This window comes from Nycticebus coucang, chromosome 3 (assembly GCF_027406575.1).
Source record: "Nycticebus coucang isolate mNycCou1 chromosome 3, mNycCou1.pri, whole genome shotgun sequence".
Classification (NCBI taxonomy): Eukaryota; Metazoa; Chordata; class Mammalia; order Primates; family Lorisidae; genus Nycticebus; species Nycticebus coucang.
In genome coordinates this window covers 154,864,108-154,881,494 of record NC_069782.1, presented here as the reverse complement: position 1 = coordinate 154,881,494, position 17,387 = coordinate 154,864,108, and the positions used below count along the sequence as shown (strand labels likewise).

The 17,387-nt window shown below is 42.4% G+C and overlaps 1 protein-coding gene across 6 annotated transcripts in view; it reads left to right on the top strand.

Annotated features, from left to right (window-relative positions):
- C3H10orf90 (chromosome 3 C10orf90 homolog) overlaps positions 1-17,387 on the top strand; it is a 245,919-nt gene that overhangs the window by 20,064 nt on the left and 208,468 nt on the right. For all 6 annotated transcript variants that reach the window (XM_053586272.1, XM_053586271.1, XM_053586268.1 and 3 more), the window contains exon 2: positions 14,588-14,660. In XM_053586272.1, the coding sequence (XP_053442247.1) occupies positions 14,588-14,660 (73 nt within the window). The remainder of the gene's footprint in view (positions 1-14,587; positions 14,661-17,387) is intronic.

The following is a 17,387-nucleotide window of genomic DNA, read 5'->3' as shown; positions in this document are numbered from 1 at the left end:
CCCGGGAAATAGCTTGGGTCTGATGAAGCTTTTCCTGTGAGTGGTAAATAGAACTGAAGCCAACTGGAATGCCACAGGGATCCCAGGCACTGCACCCAGGGCTGGTGTCAACCCTTCATGCCCAACCTTGACCTGCAACTCTCCTTTCCCTGCCTCTCCCTGCCCCTCTCCTATTTTCTTCACTTTGCTCTTCCTCCCTCCCTTCATGCCTCCCTCCCTCCATCTTTGCTCCTCTCCTTTCTTCTGCAAACATGCAATAGTTTTCTCATTAGCACCTGCCACTGTGGTGGGCTCAGAGATATGCAGGTAGACCCTGCCCCAGGGGACACCCGTGCTTGTGGGGAGACAGGCTGGTAGGTGAGGAGGCCGGGGAGCTTCAGAAGGAGCCTCAGGGGGTGGACCCCACACACCATTAGAGAAGACACTGGCAAGTGAAGATCAGTTTAGTAGTTATCACTAGTAGAAAAGAGAAAAAAAAAAATCACCCAGAATCCAAGAAATTAAAGAAATGCTATTGGTTTTTGTTTGCTTTATTTCATTCTTCATAAAACTTTTATGAAATGACATTTTTTACTTTTCATGACATTTCTTTTACTCTCTCAGTGGAAATCGGTGTGCATTTAGTGACGTGACCTCTGCACTCACAGCATTTCCCCTGCAGTTTCACAGTTCATTCATTCATTTACTCGTCAGCATTTATTTTTGAAGGTGAACTATGGACCTGGTTCTGTTCTAGGGGGATGATTACAGCAGTGAACAAAGAACTAATCACGTGGGGCTCACATGCCAGTGGAAAGAAATGAAAAGCAAACCAACAAATATGTGTCATGGATCAGACGTGGGTAGAAAGGTTGCTGGAAAATATTGCCTGTTATGTAAGGAGCACACCAGCTCCTGATACCAGGTCCTGGGGGCGGGGGGGGGGGGTCTGGTCTCACCCATGTACAGGACTGAGCTTCAACATGTAATGTTGCACAAAATCACCAATGTTCCTTGTCATGGAGGAATCTATGTCCAAATTAGCACAGCACTTGAGGCCACCCACAACAAGCTGCAGTCTGCAGGTGGGAAGCAGCAGCATCCATCCTGGACACTGTTCTAATGGTAACTGATGTAGAAGGTTTCACATGCACCTCTCATGCAAGGTTTCACATGCATCAGGGAACTGTAGAGTTCCCTGATGCTGGATAGTTTAAATACAGACTTTATGACATTATGAACCACATTGCAAAATCTTCATGAATATGGCTTTTATGTTTTTTATAAAACCAAATACCCAATTCGATTGTAAAATCAAATAATTATAAACTACCAGATAATGTTTCTTGATAGTCTCTTAGTGAAATATTGAATCCAAAAAAACTTCTAGGCCTTGAATTGAAGTAGAACTGTAGGCCTGATTGCTTTTGTCAGAGATTCTGTGAGATTCCAGTAACTGAACATGCTCTTTGAACGTACACAAAAACATTAAAAAATATATAGTATTATAAAAAATTGGGGCCTTGGTGTGTGTCACACTTTATGGGGGCAAGACATGATTGCAAGAGGGACTTTACCTAACAATTGCAATCAGTGTAACTGGCTTATTGTACCCTCAATGACTCCCCAACAATAAAAAAAAAAAAAAATTGAATATTTTGAATCCGTTAAAAAAAATCCAAGCGTAAACTAGGGAGGGACATAATCAGATCTGCTTTGTGGAAACATCGTGGGTGGTGAAGATGGGGGCAGAGGCTGCAGTGGTCTTGGTAGGAGTTGGGAAGGTGTCTGTCAAGGCTCTGAGGCAGGAGACACTGAGGAAGTTCAGCCAGCAGGAGCTGCTGGTGGACACCTTCCCTGGAGATGGTAGCCGGGTGGCCAGTGGAAGGCACAGTGAGAACAATTTTAGCGTCATGGGTGGCGCAGTGCAGATCTGATAAACTGGGGAATGCGTGGGAGGTGAGGACATGGCAGAGATGGAACATGCGTCATTCCACCAAGGTTTGTGACAGGGAGATAGGTGGCTGTTGCCTGTGAGAGGGTGTGTTTTGTTTTGTTTTTTTAATGAGAGTAACAAAACAGTTTATTGAGTAAATAAATGATAAGAGGCCAAATGGAAGTGAAAAAGCAAATGTTTTGTTTTGAAAACAATTTACAACTATAACGAATGGCCAAGTTTGGGATGTATCTCAAATGAGAACTATGAGGTGAACACATTTGTCTTTTTTATGACAATGACTTTTTATTTTGTGATTTTATTTTTTAATTGACACATAATACGTGTGCATATTCATGGGTACGTAGTGATGTTTTGATACACATAATGTACAGTGATCAAATAGCATGTTTAGCGTATCCATCATCCCAAACATTTACCACGGGTGGGGAACCTTCCCTTTCTTCTCTGTAGCTATTTGAAACTGTGTAACGTGTTATTGTCAATCGTGTTCACTTCACGGTAGGATAGAACTCTAGAACTTACTCCTCCTTTCTAGCTGTAATTGTGCATCTTTTAACAAATCTTTCCCCACCTCTCCCTTCCCCCTGCCCAGCCTCCAGCATCCTCTTTCTACTTTCTGCTTCTGTGAGATCAGCATTTTTTTTAGCTTTCACATAGAAGTCAGAACATGAGGTGTTTAACTTTCTGTTCCTGGCTGACTTCAGTGAACGTCCTCCAGTTTCATCCACAGTGGCACAGAGGACAGGATTGATTTCATCCTTTTTGATGGCTGGATAGTACTCTGTGGTATACGCAAACCACGTTTTCTTTATCCATTCATCCATCATGGATACCCAGGTTGGCTGCTGTGGATAGTGCTGCAATGAAGGTGGGGCACACATGTCTGCTTGGTGTCTAACTTCCCTTCCTTTGGATAAATGCCCAGTAGTGGGGGGTTGCTGGGTCATCTGGGAGTTCTATTTGTAGTTTTCTGAGGAGCTTCCATACTGTTCTCCCAGTGGCTATAAGACTTTACATTCCTACCAAGAGTGTATAATAATTCCCTTTGCTTCATATCCTCACCAACAATTGTTATATTTTATCTTTTTATAATAACAGACATCCTAACTGGGAGGACGTGATACCTCACATGGTTTTGACCTGCATTTCTCTGATAATTACTGATGTGTATTTTAAGATGAGAAAGAGACGGATGTGGTTAGAGGAAGGTGTGGTTGAAGATTGAGAAGAGGACAGGATATACATGGTATTTACATGTCCGATCTCCAAGGAGATAGGACAGAGGCCACTGTATACAACTTACCCTGGATGAGGGCTCTGCATTCATTCAATAATGCATTCATACCCCCATCTTTTTTCTTTTTTTTTATTGAGACACAGTCTCAATCTGTTGCCCTGCATAGAGTGCCATGGTGTCACAGCTCACAACCACCCCAAACTCTTAGGCTTAAGCCTCCCATATAGCTGGGATTGCAAGAGCCCACCACAACACCTGGCTTTTTTTTTTTTTTTTTTTTTTGAGAGATGAGGTCTCGCTCTGACTCAGGCTGCTCTCTAATCTGTAAGCTCAGACAATCCACCTGCCTCAGCCTCCCAGAGGGCTAGGATTACAGGTGTGAGCCACTGTGCCCAGCGATCCTTTTTTTTATTATTATTATTAAATCATAGCTGTGTACATTAATGCAATCATGGGGCACCATACACTGGTTTTATAGACCGTTTGACACATTTTCATCACACTGGTTAACATAGCCTTCCTGGCATTTTCGTAGTTATTATTTTAAGACATTTACATTCTGCATTTACTAAGTTTCACATATACCCTTGTAAGATGCACCACAGGTGTAATCCCACCAATACCCCTCCCTCCACCCCCCTCCCCCCTGCTCTCCCTCTGCCCCTTCCCCATATGCTTAGGTTATAACTGGTTTATAGCTTTCATGTGAAAGCCATAAATTAGTTTCATAGTAGGGCTGAGTACATTGGATACTTTTTCTTCCGTTCTTGAGATACTTTACTAAGAAGAATATGTTCCAGCTCCATCCATGTAAACATGAAAGAGGTAAAGTCTCCATATTTCTTTAAGGCTGCATAATATTCCATGGTGTACATATAGCACAACTTATTAATCCATTCATGGATTGATGGTCACTTGGGCTTTTTCCATGACTTAGCAATTATGAATTGGGCTACAAAAAACATTCTGGTACAAATATCTTTGTTATGATGTGATTTTTGGTCTTGTGGGTATATACCTAGTAGAGGAATTATAGGATTGAATGGCAGATCTATTTTTAGATCTCTAAGTGTTGTCCAAACATCTTTCCAAAAGGAATGTATTCATTTGCATTCCCACCAGCAGTGTAGAAGTGTTCCCTTTTCTCCACATCCACGCCAACATCTCTGGTCTTGGGATTTTGTGATATAGGCTAGTCTCACTGGAGTTAGATGATATCTCAAAGTAGTTTGATTTGCATTTCTCTGATGATTAAAGATGATGAGCATTTTTTCATATGTCTGTAGGTCATGTGCCTGTCTTCTTCAGAGAAGTTTCTCTTCAAGTCCCTTGCCTAGCCTGTGATGGGATCATTTGTTCTTTTTTTGCGTATACATTTGAGTTCTCTGTGGATTCAGGTTATTAAACCTATGTTGGAGATATAACCTGCAAATATCTTCTCCCATTCTGAGGGCTGTCTGCTTGCTTTACTTACTGTGTTCTTGGCTGTGCAGAAGCTTTTTAGTTTGATCAGGTCCCAGTAAGTGTATTTTTGAAGCTGCTTCAATTGCCTGGGGGTGGGGTGGGGGTCCTCCTCATAAAATACTCACCCAGACCGATTTCTTCAAGGGTTTTCCCTGCATTCTCTTCTAGTATTTTTATATCTCATGTCTTAAGTTCAAATCTTTTATCCAGTGAGAGTCTATCTTAGTTAATGATGAAAGGTGTGGGTCCAGTTTCAGTCTTCTACAGGTAGACAGCCAGTTCACCCAGCACCGTTTGTTAAATAGGGAATCTTTTCAGCATTAAATGTTTTTAATTGGCTTGTCAAAGATCAAATAACGGTAAGTAGCTGGTTTCATCTCTTGGTTCTCTATTCTGTTCCAGACATCTACTTCTCTGTTTTTGTGCCAGTACCATGCTGTTTTGATCACTATCGATTTATAGTATAGTCTGAGGTCTGGTAGCGTGATTCCTCCTGTTTTGTTTTTATTTCTGAGTAATGTCTTGGCTATTCGAGGTTTTTTCTGATTCCATATAAAACGAAGTATTATTTTTTCAAGATCTTTAATGTATGACAGTGGAGTTTGAATAGGGATTGCATTAAAATTGTATATTGCTTTGGGTAGTATGGACATTTTAACAATGTTGATTCTTCCCAGCCATGAACATGGTATGTTTTTCGATTTGTTAACATTTTCAGCTATTTCTTTTCTTAGAGTTTCATAGTTCACTTTATAGAGATCTTTCATGTCCTTTGTTAAACTCCCAAATATTTCATGTTCTTTGGCACTACTGTGAATGGAATAGAGTCCTTAAGTGTTTTTCAGCTTGACTATTGTTGGTATATATAAAGGCTACCGATTTATGAATGTTGATTTTGTAACCTGAGACACTGCTATATTCCTTGATCACTTCTAAGAGTTTTGTAATAGAATCCCTGGTGTTTTCCAGATATACAATCATATCATCTGTGAGGAGCGAAAGTTTGATCTCTTCTGACTCCATGTGGATACCCTTGATCGCCTTTACTTCCCTAATTGTGGTGGCTAAAATTTCAATTACAGTGTTAAAGAGCAGTGGAGACAATGGGCAGCCTTGTCTGGTTCCTGATCTTAGTGGAAATGATTTCATTTAACTCCATTCAATACGATATTGGCTGTGGGTTTGCTGTAGATGCCCTCTATGAGTTTAAGAAATGTCCCTTCAATACCAATTTTCTTAAGTGTTCTGATCATGAAGGGATGCTGGATATTATCAAAAGCTTTTTCTGCATCAATTGAGAGAATCATATGGTCTCTGTTTTTTTATTTGTTTATGTGCTGAATTATACTTACAGATTTACTTGTATTGAACCAGCCTTGAGACTCTGGGATAAAACCGACTTGGTCATGATGTATAATTTTTGATGTGTTGCTGGATTCTGTTTCTTAGGATCTTGTTGAATATTTTTGCATCTATATTCATTAGTGATATTGGTCTATAATTTTCTTTTCTTTTTGGGTCTTTTCCTGGTTTGGAGCTCAGGGTGATGTTTGCTTCATAGAACATGTTGGGTAGTCTTCCTTCTTTTTCTACATTTTGGAACAGGTTGAGTAATATAGGTACTAATTCCTCTTTAAACGTTTGGTAGAATTCTGACCTGAAGCCATCTGGTCCCAGGCTTTTAGGGAGACTTTGTATGGTTGATGCTATTTCAGAACTTGATATGGGCCTGTTCAACATTTCCACTTGATTCTGGCTAAGTCTTAGAAGGTGCCGTGCTTCCAGGTATTGGTCAATTTCCTTCAGATTTTCATCTTTCTGATTATAGAGTTTCTTGTAATATTCATTAAGGATGTTTTGAATTTTAAGGAGTCTGTTGTTATTTCATATTTGTCATTTCTGATTGATGAGATTAGAGATTTTACTCTTATTTTCCTGGTTAGGTTAGCCAAAGGTTTATCTATTTTATTGACCTTTTCAAAAAACCAACCTTTTGATTTATAGATCTGTTGTGTAATTCTTTTGTTTTCAATTTCATTTAATTCTGCTCTAATTTTGGTTATTTCTTTTCTTCTGCTGGGTTTGGGGTTGGAATGTTCTTCCTTTTCCAGTTGCTTGAGATGTCCCATTAAGTTGTTAACTTCCTCTCTTTCCATTCTTTTGAGGAAGGCTTACAGTGCTATATTTCCCTCTTAGGACTGCCTTTGTGGTATCCCAGAGGTTCTGATAATTCATGTCCTCATTGTCATTTTGTTCCAAAAATTTGGCAATTTCCTTCTTAATCTCATCTCTGACCCAGTTATCAATCAGCATAAGGTTATTTAACTTCCATGTTTTTGTATGAGTATGCAGATTCCTGTTGTTAGTGAGTTCAACTTTTATTCCATGGTGGTCCGAGAAGATGCAAGGAATAATTTCTATTCCTTTAAATTTACTGAGGTTAGACTTGTGACCTAAGATGTGATGGATTTTGGAGTATGTTCTGTGGGCTGATGAGAAGTATGTGTATTCAGTTTTGTTGGGATGAAATGTTCTGTAGATGTCTGCTAAATCCAAATGTTGGATGGTTAGGTTTAAATCTAAAATTTCTTTGCTCAGCTTCTTCTTGAAGGATCTATCCGACACTGCCAAAGGAGTGTTAAAATCTCTGACTATTATGGAGCTAGAGGAGATCAAGTTGCTCATGTCTGTTAGAGTTTCTCTTATAAATTGAGGCACATTCTTGTTGGGTGCATAAATATTAATAATTGGAATCTTATCATATTGAGTAGTACCCTTAACAAATATGAAGTGACCATTCTTATCCTCCCTTAAATTTTGTTGGTTTAAAGCCTATTGTATCTGCAAATAGAATTACAACACCTGCTTTTTTCCGATTACCATTTGCCTGAAATATGGGCGGCTATCCTTTCACCCTGAGTCTATGTTTATCTTTTAAGGTAAGATGAGATTCTTGTATTCAGCAAATATCTGGCCTGAGTTTTTGAATCCAGTCAGCTAACCTGTGCCTCTTTAGAGGACAGTTTAAGCCATTCCCATTAATGGAGACTATTGATAAGTCTGGTAAAATTTTGGGTATCGAGTTTTTCGAAAGTCCAGTGGACATTTTTAATCCTTTCACCACTGTGGAAGTTGGAGTTTGATCAAAAGTTTCTGAGTGAGTTTACTTTTATGGTACAGGATTGGGCTGGTCATTATGGAGGATAGGTCTGAGAATATCCTAAAGAGCTGGTTTGGTTATGGCGAATTTTTTCAACATATGAATGTCATTAACGTATTTAATTTCTCCATCATAAATGAAACTCAGTTTAGCTCGATACAGGATCCTTGGTTGAAAGTTATTTTGTTTTAGGAGATTAAAAGTCAATGACTACCCTCTTCTGGCTTGAAAAGTCTCAGCAGAGAGATCTGCAGTCATTCTAATATTCTTCCCTTTGTAGGTTATGGTTGTCTTACATCTGCCTCTTTCAGAATTTTCCCCTTCATATTAACTTCAGTGAAGTTAATTATGATGTGCCTGGGGGATGTCTTATTCAGGTTGAGTCATGCTGGGGTTCTGAAACTGTCTGCTATCTGAATTTCAGAATCTCTTGGTGTGTCTGGAAAATTTTCTTTCATAATTTCATGGAGAAGGGCCTCTGTGCCTTGCGAGGCCACTTCATCACTTTCATGGATTACAATGAGGCTGATATTAGCCTTCTTTGAATTATCCTAGAGCTCTCTGAGAGAATGATCAGTTTTTGCTCTCCATTTCTCTTCCTCTTTGAGAGTTTGGGAGCGTTCAAAAGCTTTGTCTTCAATGTCAGAAATCTTTTCTTTTGCTTGCTCCACTCTGTTACTGAGGGATCTACTGTATTTTTTAGATCTTTGAGGGCTGCAAATTCTTGCTTCAGTGGGGCAAAATCTTTGGTGGTTTTGTCTTTGAATTCATTAAATTCTTGAGACAACTTTTGAATTTCTCCTCAAATTTGTAATTCCAACTTTTGAATTTCTCCTCGAATTTCTAATTCCAAATTTTCCTCCATTCTATTAATCTTGTTTGCAATCCAAATTCTGAATTTGATTTCTGACATCTCAGCCAGCTGTTTATGAATGGGATCTTCAGTTACATCTGCCATATATTTCCTTGGGGGGGTTGATCTATTCTGGTTATTCATGTTACCGGATTTTTTCCACTGATTCCACCCCATGATTGTTTTACACTATTTGATTTTTCCCCTGGAGCTTTGTTGAGAACCCGTAAAGTGCTGTGGCCTCAGAAACTGGGGACCTGTTTGGTGTGTTGGGGCCAAGTGGTTCTTTCTTGTTTTCAGCTGGTCTCTGTTCGACCCTAGTGAAACAGTTACTCTGGGTTGAATTCTCAGCTGTGGAGAAATACCAGCAATTAAGTCACCCTGCCCCTCCCCCCCCACAGGCAACAATTAAAAAAGAAAAATCTAACCTTCCTACACACACACACCCTTGGCTCCACCTGAATAGTCCTCAGGCAATTGGTTCAGTTCAAAAGGTCCAAAATCAATTGTCTCAGTCAGCACCTGTCTCGGGTGGGAGAGTTTAAAAGGTCTCTGGCAACTGGATTGGAGGGTTCTGGTGACTACTCAGATATGGCTTACTCCAGTGCTTCGTGGAGTCAGGAGGACCCACCCAGCAAATAGATCAGTCTGGGAAGGTTAATGCCTCCTTCCCCACCTTGCACATCTGTCACACCTAGTCACTGATAGCCCTGCAGGCTGTGACCCAGTTGCCTGCAGTGAACAGATACTCCAGGGGTTTGCACCTGCCTGAATCACAAGGAAATCTTTTTCTGCTCAGCCAGGTCACTGCGCTCTGCCTCTAACTAGCAGGAGGAGGTGAGGCCTGACAACTTCGGGCACTTGATGGAGGCTGGGGGGTGTTCACTCAGTTTCAGCCCCGCCCCTGATTGATGTTACTGACAGAACATAACAGAACAACTTTGCGAGAATTTGTTTCTGTCCCTGCTGAATTCCCCTGCAGAAGAGAAGCTGTTTTGAGTTCCCAGAGCCTGCGCCTCAGGCCCTGTCTTTGCTCATGCAGGTTTGTATTCGGTTACCTGTCAGTTCTAGCCTCCTGTCTTCCTTTGTCTGTAGGCTGATGATCCCCTGAGGGTTGGGTGCGTCTTAGGCTCAGTAAAGCGGTCATCCCTGCCCTGGGAACTTCCCACCTCTGCACGTGCATTTCTAGTCCCTGCACTCCACCCAGGCCGGTACTGCCTCAGGCAAACCCTTTACTCACAGGCCCTGTGTTTCTGTCCCAGATCTGTTCTGTAGTGGTTGCCACCTTAGTAGATGCCCGACCTCCTCTGGTTGCCCAGGGAGACAGGGGTGTGGCTTCGGAATATCCGGTAGTGAGCCCTGTTGTTGCCAAAAGATGGCTGCTGCTCTGCGCCGTGAGGCACCGCTGCTCTGGTGTGGTTCCCTCTCAGCCGACTGTCCTCTCCTCACTCCCATGCTGCAGAGTCAGCCCTGACCAAGTGCAGTTTAGGCTGTCCACACCCCTCAAGAAATCAGCAAAGAATCTGGACTTCTGGGGGACAGGCCTCCAGACCTCAGAGTGAGAGTGGAGGGGAGTGCTGGGAGCTCAGAGTTTTATATAGTTTTATGCCTGGCAGGAGAATGCCGTGGCACCCTAGTAGGGGAGGTAGGTCCAGTTTTTAGAGGGTCTCTCCCATGGAGTGTTTGGGAGGACCTTTGAAGTCTGCTTGTTTGTTTGTGAGGCACTTTGAGCCGTTCTCATGGGGGAGGAGACTCCCATCTGCTTTGTGATGGATTTTGTACCTTTTCTTTGTATCCTTGGGGTTGCAGCTCGCCTCAGCGGGGTTGATGTGCGTTCTTCAACCTTCTCTCTTGGTGCAGCTCTAATCTACCAGGTTACTTGCTAAATTTCTGTCCTGTAACTCTCCTTCTGGACAGGAGCCTCTGTGGAAAGCTGGCTTCAGTCAGTCATCTTGTCTCCGCCCTCTGATGCTGTGTTTTTTAAAATCAGTTTACATTGTGTAACCCCTGGAGTAGAAGGTGTGGAAGCCTTCAAACCTGCTCACATCCTCATGACCCACCGGCTCTGTTGATTTTCATCGCTCACTCACTTGCATGTTGGACCCACCATCAATTGATCACCAACTCAGGAGACACGCTCCGGCTCCCTCTGAGGGATAGGGAGAAAGCACCACTGCTCGCACACATGCTCTCGTGCCTTCACCTCTCCAGCTCCCATGCATGCCCCTCCAACCCAGCTCTCCTTTTTTTTTTTTTTTCAACGAGTGCTTATTGAGAACTTAGTATGTGCCCAGTCCTATATTAGGAACTAGAAATCTATTGGCAAGCAAGGAAAAATAATGCTATTCTCACAGGGGTTATGGTTCTTGGGGAGGAAGACTATAGATTTACACACAGCTATAGATTTACACATAACTCTGTATATTTGTGAACTGTGGCAAGTGCTCTGAAGGAAAAGGAATGCTTTTGCAAGAACTTACATACAAGAAACATGACCTAGTTTTGAAGGTAGTGTCAGGAGAGACAGTCAGGTGAGCTGAGACCCAGGGGAGGCCCAGTGGAACATGTTATGCAGTGGGACAGCTTGTGCAGGGCCCTGTGGAGGGTGAGCACCTGCATGTCCAAGGAGATGAGGGAGGCTCACACAGAGCACGTGGCCAGGGAAGAGGTGCCTGGTGATGCCACAGAGATTAGCAGGTAACTCTTCATACTTTATCCTCGGGGTAATGAAAAGTGCTGCTCTTCTATGTTCAGGACTTACAGTCAACAACCCGCAGAAAGCAGAGGCCATGCCACATCTTTCCAGGACATTGCAGTTGGATGGAGACCTAGGGTCAGTTGATGAAAGATGTTCCCAAGTCACTCCATCACTGGGAATTCTTAGATAAATAGTGCCTAGGGCCAACAGGATGTGCATGGTGCAAGGCTTTGGAGAAGCCAGACACTTGCAGAGGGCTGTGGGATTAGTCAGTGTGCCCACCACTGTGAACTGCTGTGGCTCCAGAGAGAGACATCATCCGTGGTCCACAGCAGCACCCCTCAGTGTGTGCCATTTCATGGTGAGCGGGTGCTCTTGACTAGCGCAGGGCATCAGGAGCTTGCTGAGTGAAAATTAGTTCTGTGTTATAATATCCCAGGTTAATTAATTTGCTAGACTTGATAGAGTTACATTAAAAAATGTGCATAACAATCTTTCTTAAAAGAGCCATACAAGATAAAACCCAGGAGAGAACAAGCTTAAGATGTCTGCGATGGCAGTTTCCCTCTACACACCCTCGCCCCACAGACAGCTTCCAGACACACCTGATTGGTCTGAATTCTAGATGGACCTAGAACAGTGGTTCTCAACCTTCCTAATGCCACAGTGTATTTTCATTGTTACCAAGGGGTCGTGAACAACAGGTTGAGAACCGCTGACCTAGAATTGAAATTATTTTCCAATCCTATGTCCAATGTTGCAAAACTTCATTCCCTTCCTAAAAATTGCTCACGTATTATCTGATCTCCCCAATGACAGGTGCATACTAAGCCTGAGAGAAAGACTGTGCTAGTATATAGATATCGTCAGATGTAGTCATATAGCCAGCAGATTATACTCTGTGTCTCAGCCCTGTTTGTGTTGCTGTAACAGAATACATGAGACTGTAGTTTATAAAGAACTGAATTTACTTCTCACAGTTCTCAAGGCTGGGAATGCCAAGATCAAGGTGCCAGCATCTGTGCGGGCCTCCTTGCTGTGTCCTCAGATGGTCTAAGAGCAGAACAGAGCAAGCCCATTCCTGTGAGCCCTTTTCATGGTGGTGACAATCCATTCATGAAGTGGAGCCTTCAGGGCGTGAGCACCTCCCATTAGGTCTCCGTCTCCCAACGCTGTTGCTTTAAGGATTAAGTTTCTAACAGATGTATTTTGGGAGACACATTCAGATCATAATACTTAATGGTAACAATAACAACAGCAATGTTTGGAACACATTGACTTAAAGCTTTGGGTTTTACTGGCCTGGTCTGATTCCTGGCTCCATTGCATCCAGCCGGGTGACGTTGGCCTACCACATAACTGAAGCCTTAGTTTTCTTAGCTGCTGTACTAGGGCTCAAAGAGGCATATTTAACTGTTGCTTAAATTCAATGTGGTGGTGAAGGTCTGATAATTAAATCTGTGAACTCATCCTACAAAAAATACTACAAACCTCATTGCAGAATATGACTACAGCTACCTCTGAGGTACTCCCTTTAGGAAGCTATGCACTGAGGCTCGTCCACCCTTCAGAGCAATTTTGGAACTCTCTGGAATAGCCATCAGAGCTGTTGTCATATGAAGGCTAATAATTAAGGGAATTAATAATTCCTCTTTCTGGAATGACCATGAGAGCTGTTGTCATATAAGGGCTAATAATTAAGTTTGAGAACTTAATGTGCTTACACTAGCAGCACTGTGCAAACAACTCAGTGAGGTTTCCTACCCTGGCATATGAACGTTTCACAGCTGTGCTGTGCACATGTGGTGTCTTGCTGAGCAGGGTTCATTATTGTTGCATGTTTTTGTGCTTTGTATGACAACAGCTCTGATGGGCACTCCAGGAAAAGAGTCCCAAAAAGTGCTTTGAAGGCTGAACTAGGTGCTGGAGTCAGTGCATAGCTTCCCAAAGGGAGTACTTCAAAGGTGACCATAATGATATTCAGTAATGAGGTATGTGCACTTTTTCTAAGATGAGTTTGCAGACCTCCTATGTGAAGCATTGAGTGTACAATTGGCACATGTGAAGTTACAATCATTTTCAGCACTTCTTATAATTAATAATCATATTGCTTATAATTAATAATCATATTGCTTTTAATTAATAATCATATTGCTGACAGGCAATTGCTGAGCTGAGCCAGAGCAGAGAAGTCCAGGGTGGGGCAGATAATGCTAGGAACTGTCAGCCCTGCTGGGTCTCAACCAGGTCTGGTCCATGCCCCACTCCACTCTTTCTTTTTCACTGGGGTGGGAGGAGGCCAGACTTCTCCTGGGGACAGATGATTTATTTGACTACAGCTTCCACTCTGTAACTCCAGAACTGGTTGCCTAGATGTGGGGGATAAAAAGGAGCAAAAAAATGGTAACTGAACCCCCCAAAGCTTGCCTCAGCCTCAAGACTATGAAATTAACTGGGGTTCAGGATGAGAGTCGAGCTTGAGCATTACAAAGCCTTCTATCCCCGTGGAGGGATAAAAGAGTGTTCAGCCTTCTATCCCCCCATGTCTGGCCATGATGACTGCAGGGTCATCAGAAAAGTTGCTCTTTAGTTTGGGATATTCTGAGAGACTGTGGAGATGCTGCATACCCAGTATGGAATGGAATGTTCTGGAGTCTCACTGAAGTTAGAACCTCAACTCTCACCTGCAATGAACTGCTTTCAGAATAAATCACAAAACAAACCTTTCTCTATCGGCAGAGACAGTATAGTAATCATACTTGAAGATAGCAGAATAGCTTTGTATATGTTAATCCCATTTTCATTGGGTCTTAGAGGCTAATTCCTAAAATTTGATTGCTCATGGTTAATCAATTTATCAATATTTATTGAGCATCCAGCTACAGAGCTCAACACTCATTCAGTGCTATGAAGGGTTAGGAAAAAAAACGATTAGGTGTGGTCCCCTGATCTACTAATAAAATGCGCAGCAAATTGATGCTGGCTGGTCAGGGTCTTCCTCCTCTCTACCCTTTCTTCTTATGCATCATGAAGCCGTCAGAAACCTTCTTTTTATTCACTGGCAGGGGTAACCTGGGAGAAAATGGAAATTAGTACTCGTTATAGACTGTCGTTGTTTCTTGGAAGTGCTTCTAGGGATGTTCCCAATTTTTTTTTGAAAAATAATGTACATTATAGAAGATTATGTATTTGGCAATAAAATATAAAACTAGGAAGGGTTTATGTTTGTTTTCCAGATCCACAGCCGACTCTTCTCATCCCCCAAAAATCATTCTGCCTGGGAAGGAAATGAAAGTCTTTTGAACACAGGTAAGGAACTGGGCTGTGTCCAGGCGGTGTTCCTTTTCAAGACTTTATTTACTCTCTTCTCTCTTTCCTTTATTTTTATTAATAATGAAGTGTACTTTTGAGTCCACTTTTTCCCCAAACAAGAGACGATAGCTCAGTGGCTCCGACAAGATTTGAAGCTGATTTGAATTTCTAAACACCCATGTTGTTTGGCTAGCAGTCTCCAGAAAGCAAAAGAAATTGTGGTTGCCTCAGGTAGTGCCTTTGGAACCCAAAGTCACTGCTGAGCGCTGAGCGTGGGGGTCAGGCCAGCACCGAACAGGGTCCTCTCAGGAATGAGTAATGAGACAAACACAGAATGATCTTGGGACAGAGTGGATGTAATTTAGATACAGGCAGCTATGTGCATTCATAAATCATTTTTTATAAAGCCACTAAACTGTAAAAACACGAAGTGAGGTGTTTACACTTCATAACTTCTATGAAGTTTGCTAATGTAAATGATGTGCATGTAAGCTCCCACTCCCTTTGCATGAGCAATCAGATGGATTTGGGTCAAATGTTTTGATGACACGATCATCAAACTATTGAGTTAAGAAAATGTTTCAGTTCAGAGACTCTAGCAAAACTGAATTCTAAAATAGTGTTTTAATGTAGTACATGTTAGTTTTTAACACTCATTTTATAACTTAAAAATGTGGCAAGTGAACTGTTATAGATGAAAAAATATATGCATATATATTTGCCTGTATGTATCCATATATATGGATGTGTGCATATGTGTGTATATGAATGTGTATATGTATGTGTGTGCATGCATGTGAATAAGTGTATGTATGTGCACATATTAATGTGTGTATACACCCGTGTATGTATATGTGTGTATGTGTACATATGAATGTGTATGCACACATGTGTACATGAATGTGTGTATATGTATGTGTGTGCATATGAACGTGTGCACACGTGTGTGTATGCATGTGTGTACACAAGTATAGATGTATGTGTATAAGTGTGTACATGCTCACGTATATGTATGTGTGCCTATGAATGTGTGTATACACACATGCATATGTATGTGTATGCATGTGTGCATATTATTGTGTATACACATTCATATGCACATGTGTATACGTACACATGTACGTGTGTATACATATGTGTGAATGTATGTGCACAATGTATATGCACATGTGTATATACATGTGTGTACATGCACAGTGTATATGTATGTGTGTATGTATATATACACATTTATAGTTTCTCTTCTCATCACCCTTCATTCCCTCCCTATATTAAAGGTATCAGGGACCTGAATTCCTTTCTGTAACTGACACTGTCAGTCCATGACAAAAATATTATGTGAAAGAACCTGTCATATTTGTTCCTTTCTGGCAGCCCCCAAAGCATGGTTTGTAGCTTATTCTTTAATAGCTCCAGATAAGTTTTGGTCTTTTGAAAACCTCACCTAGAAATTGCCTGCGGTAAGAATATGAGTACATTGATAGATATTTCTGGTGGCTTGAACAGCAAAGGTGGGCTTAGGAGACGTGGCTGGCCACTTGCACCCCACAGACAGCACAGGACATCAGGCGAGTGCCTGTGAGCACAGGCGCACCTGGTGACTGAGATGAAGTTGCTCTGGTCTTCTTTCTCTTAGAAATGGGCTGAGCTGGACACTCCCTCAGTGGGTACTGACATTTGCAGATTAATGACTTAGGAACCAAGCACATGCTGGCCTGAGGCTGGAGGTTCGTGGTCTAGTGGTAGGGAATGTGCCCAAGCAGTCTGGGATGGGGAGGGGACTTATCTCCTTTCCTTTTTTCGGTTATTTTTTATTTGCTGATACGGTCACAGTGCTAATTACTGAAGAATACTGAAGAAACAGGCATTCTTAAAATTTGGGTCTTCTGCTAGGAGGCAGGGAGTCACACCAAGGGGCACATGCTTCCTGCAGCGTGCATTCTTGAGGCACCCCCCATGCGCCTGCGTCTCTCTGCAAGCTCGTTTCCATCTGTTAAAGAGAAATTGCCTGGACACTTGTAAAGATGGCCAGACAGGTTTTGTTGGAGTTACTGCAGTAGTGGAAAGAGGCTTCTGAATAGGACTAAGCTCAAGTCTGAATATAGCAAAGGCAGCTGAGACTTCACAGCCAAAGGCAGGGTGAGAGGCTCAGGGGATGGAAATTTACTAGAAGCAACTTGATATGTAAGGTGAGGGGAGAGGAATTTGATTAGGTAGCAAGGGTGGGGAAAATTCTCCCTACACTGGCCTAGCAGGCCCAGGGTGAGGCCAAGTCAGGAAGGAGATCCACAGAGGCCTGACTGAAGTTTGGCTGAGGAAGGAGCCTTGTCACATCTTTTCTGGGAAGACAGGCCTGAGCAGCCGTCTGTGCCTTCTGGGCTCTCATCGCCAACCCCTGTCCCTCAGGAAAGCACAAGGAGCTTGGTCCAGGAGCTGCAGCCCTGATCCCACACTCATGACTCAGGGGCCTTGCACAAGGGCAGAGTCTTCCTCTGTCCTCTTGGTGGCTTCCAAAACCCTGTATTTGCCGATGTAGTCAAAGTGCTAATTACTGAAGAATACGTCAAGGCCTTCTTGAACTTCAGGTCTTCTGGTCGGAGGCAGGGAGTTGTACCGAATGGGCTCATGCTTCCCTGCAGAAGTGTTTTGACCACAAACTCACAATCGCAGACAACAGGGAAACTGTGAGGAGGAAACCAGTGAATACGACCGAATAATGAGGCT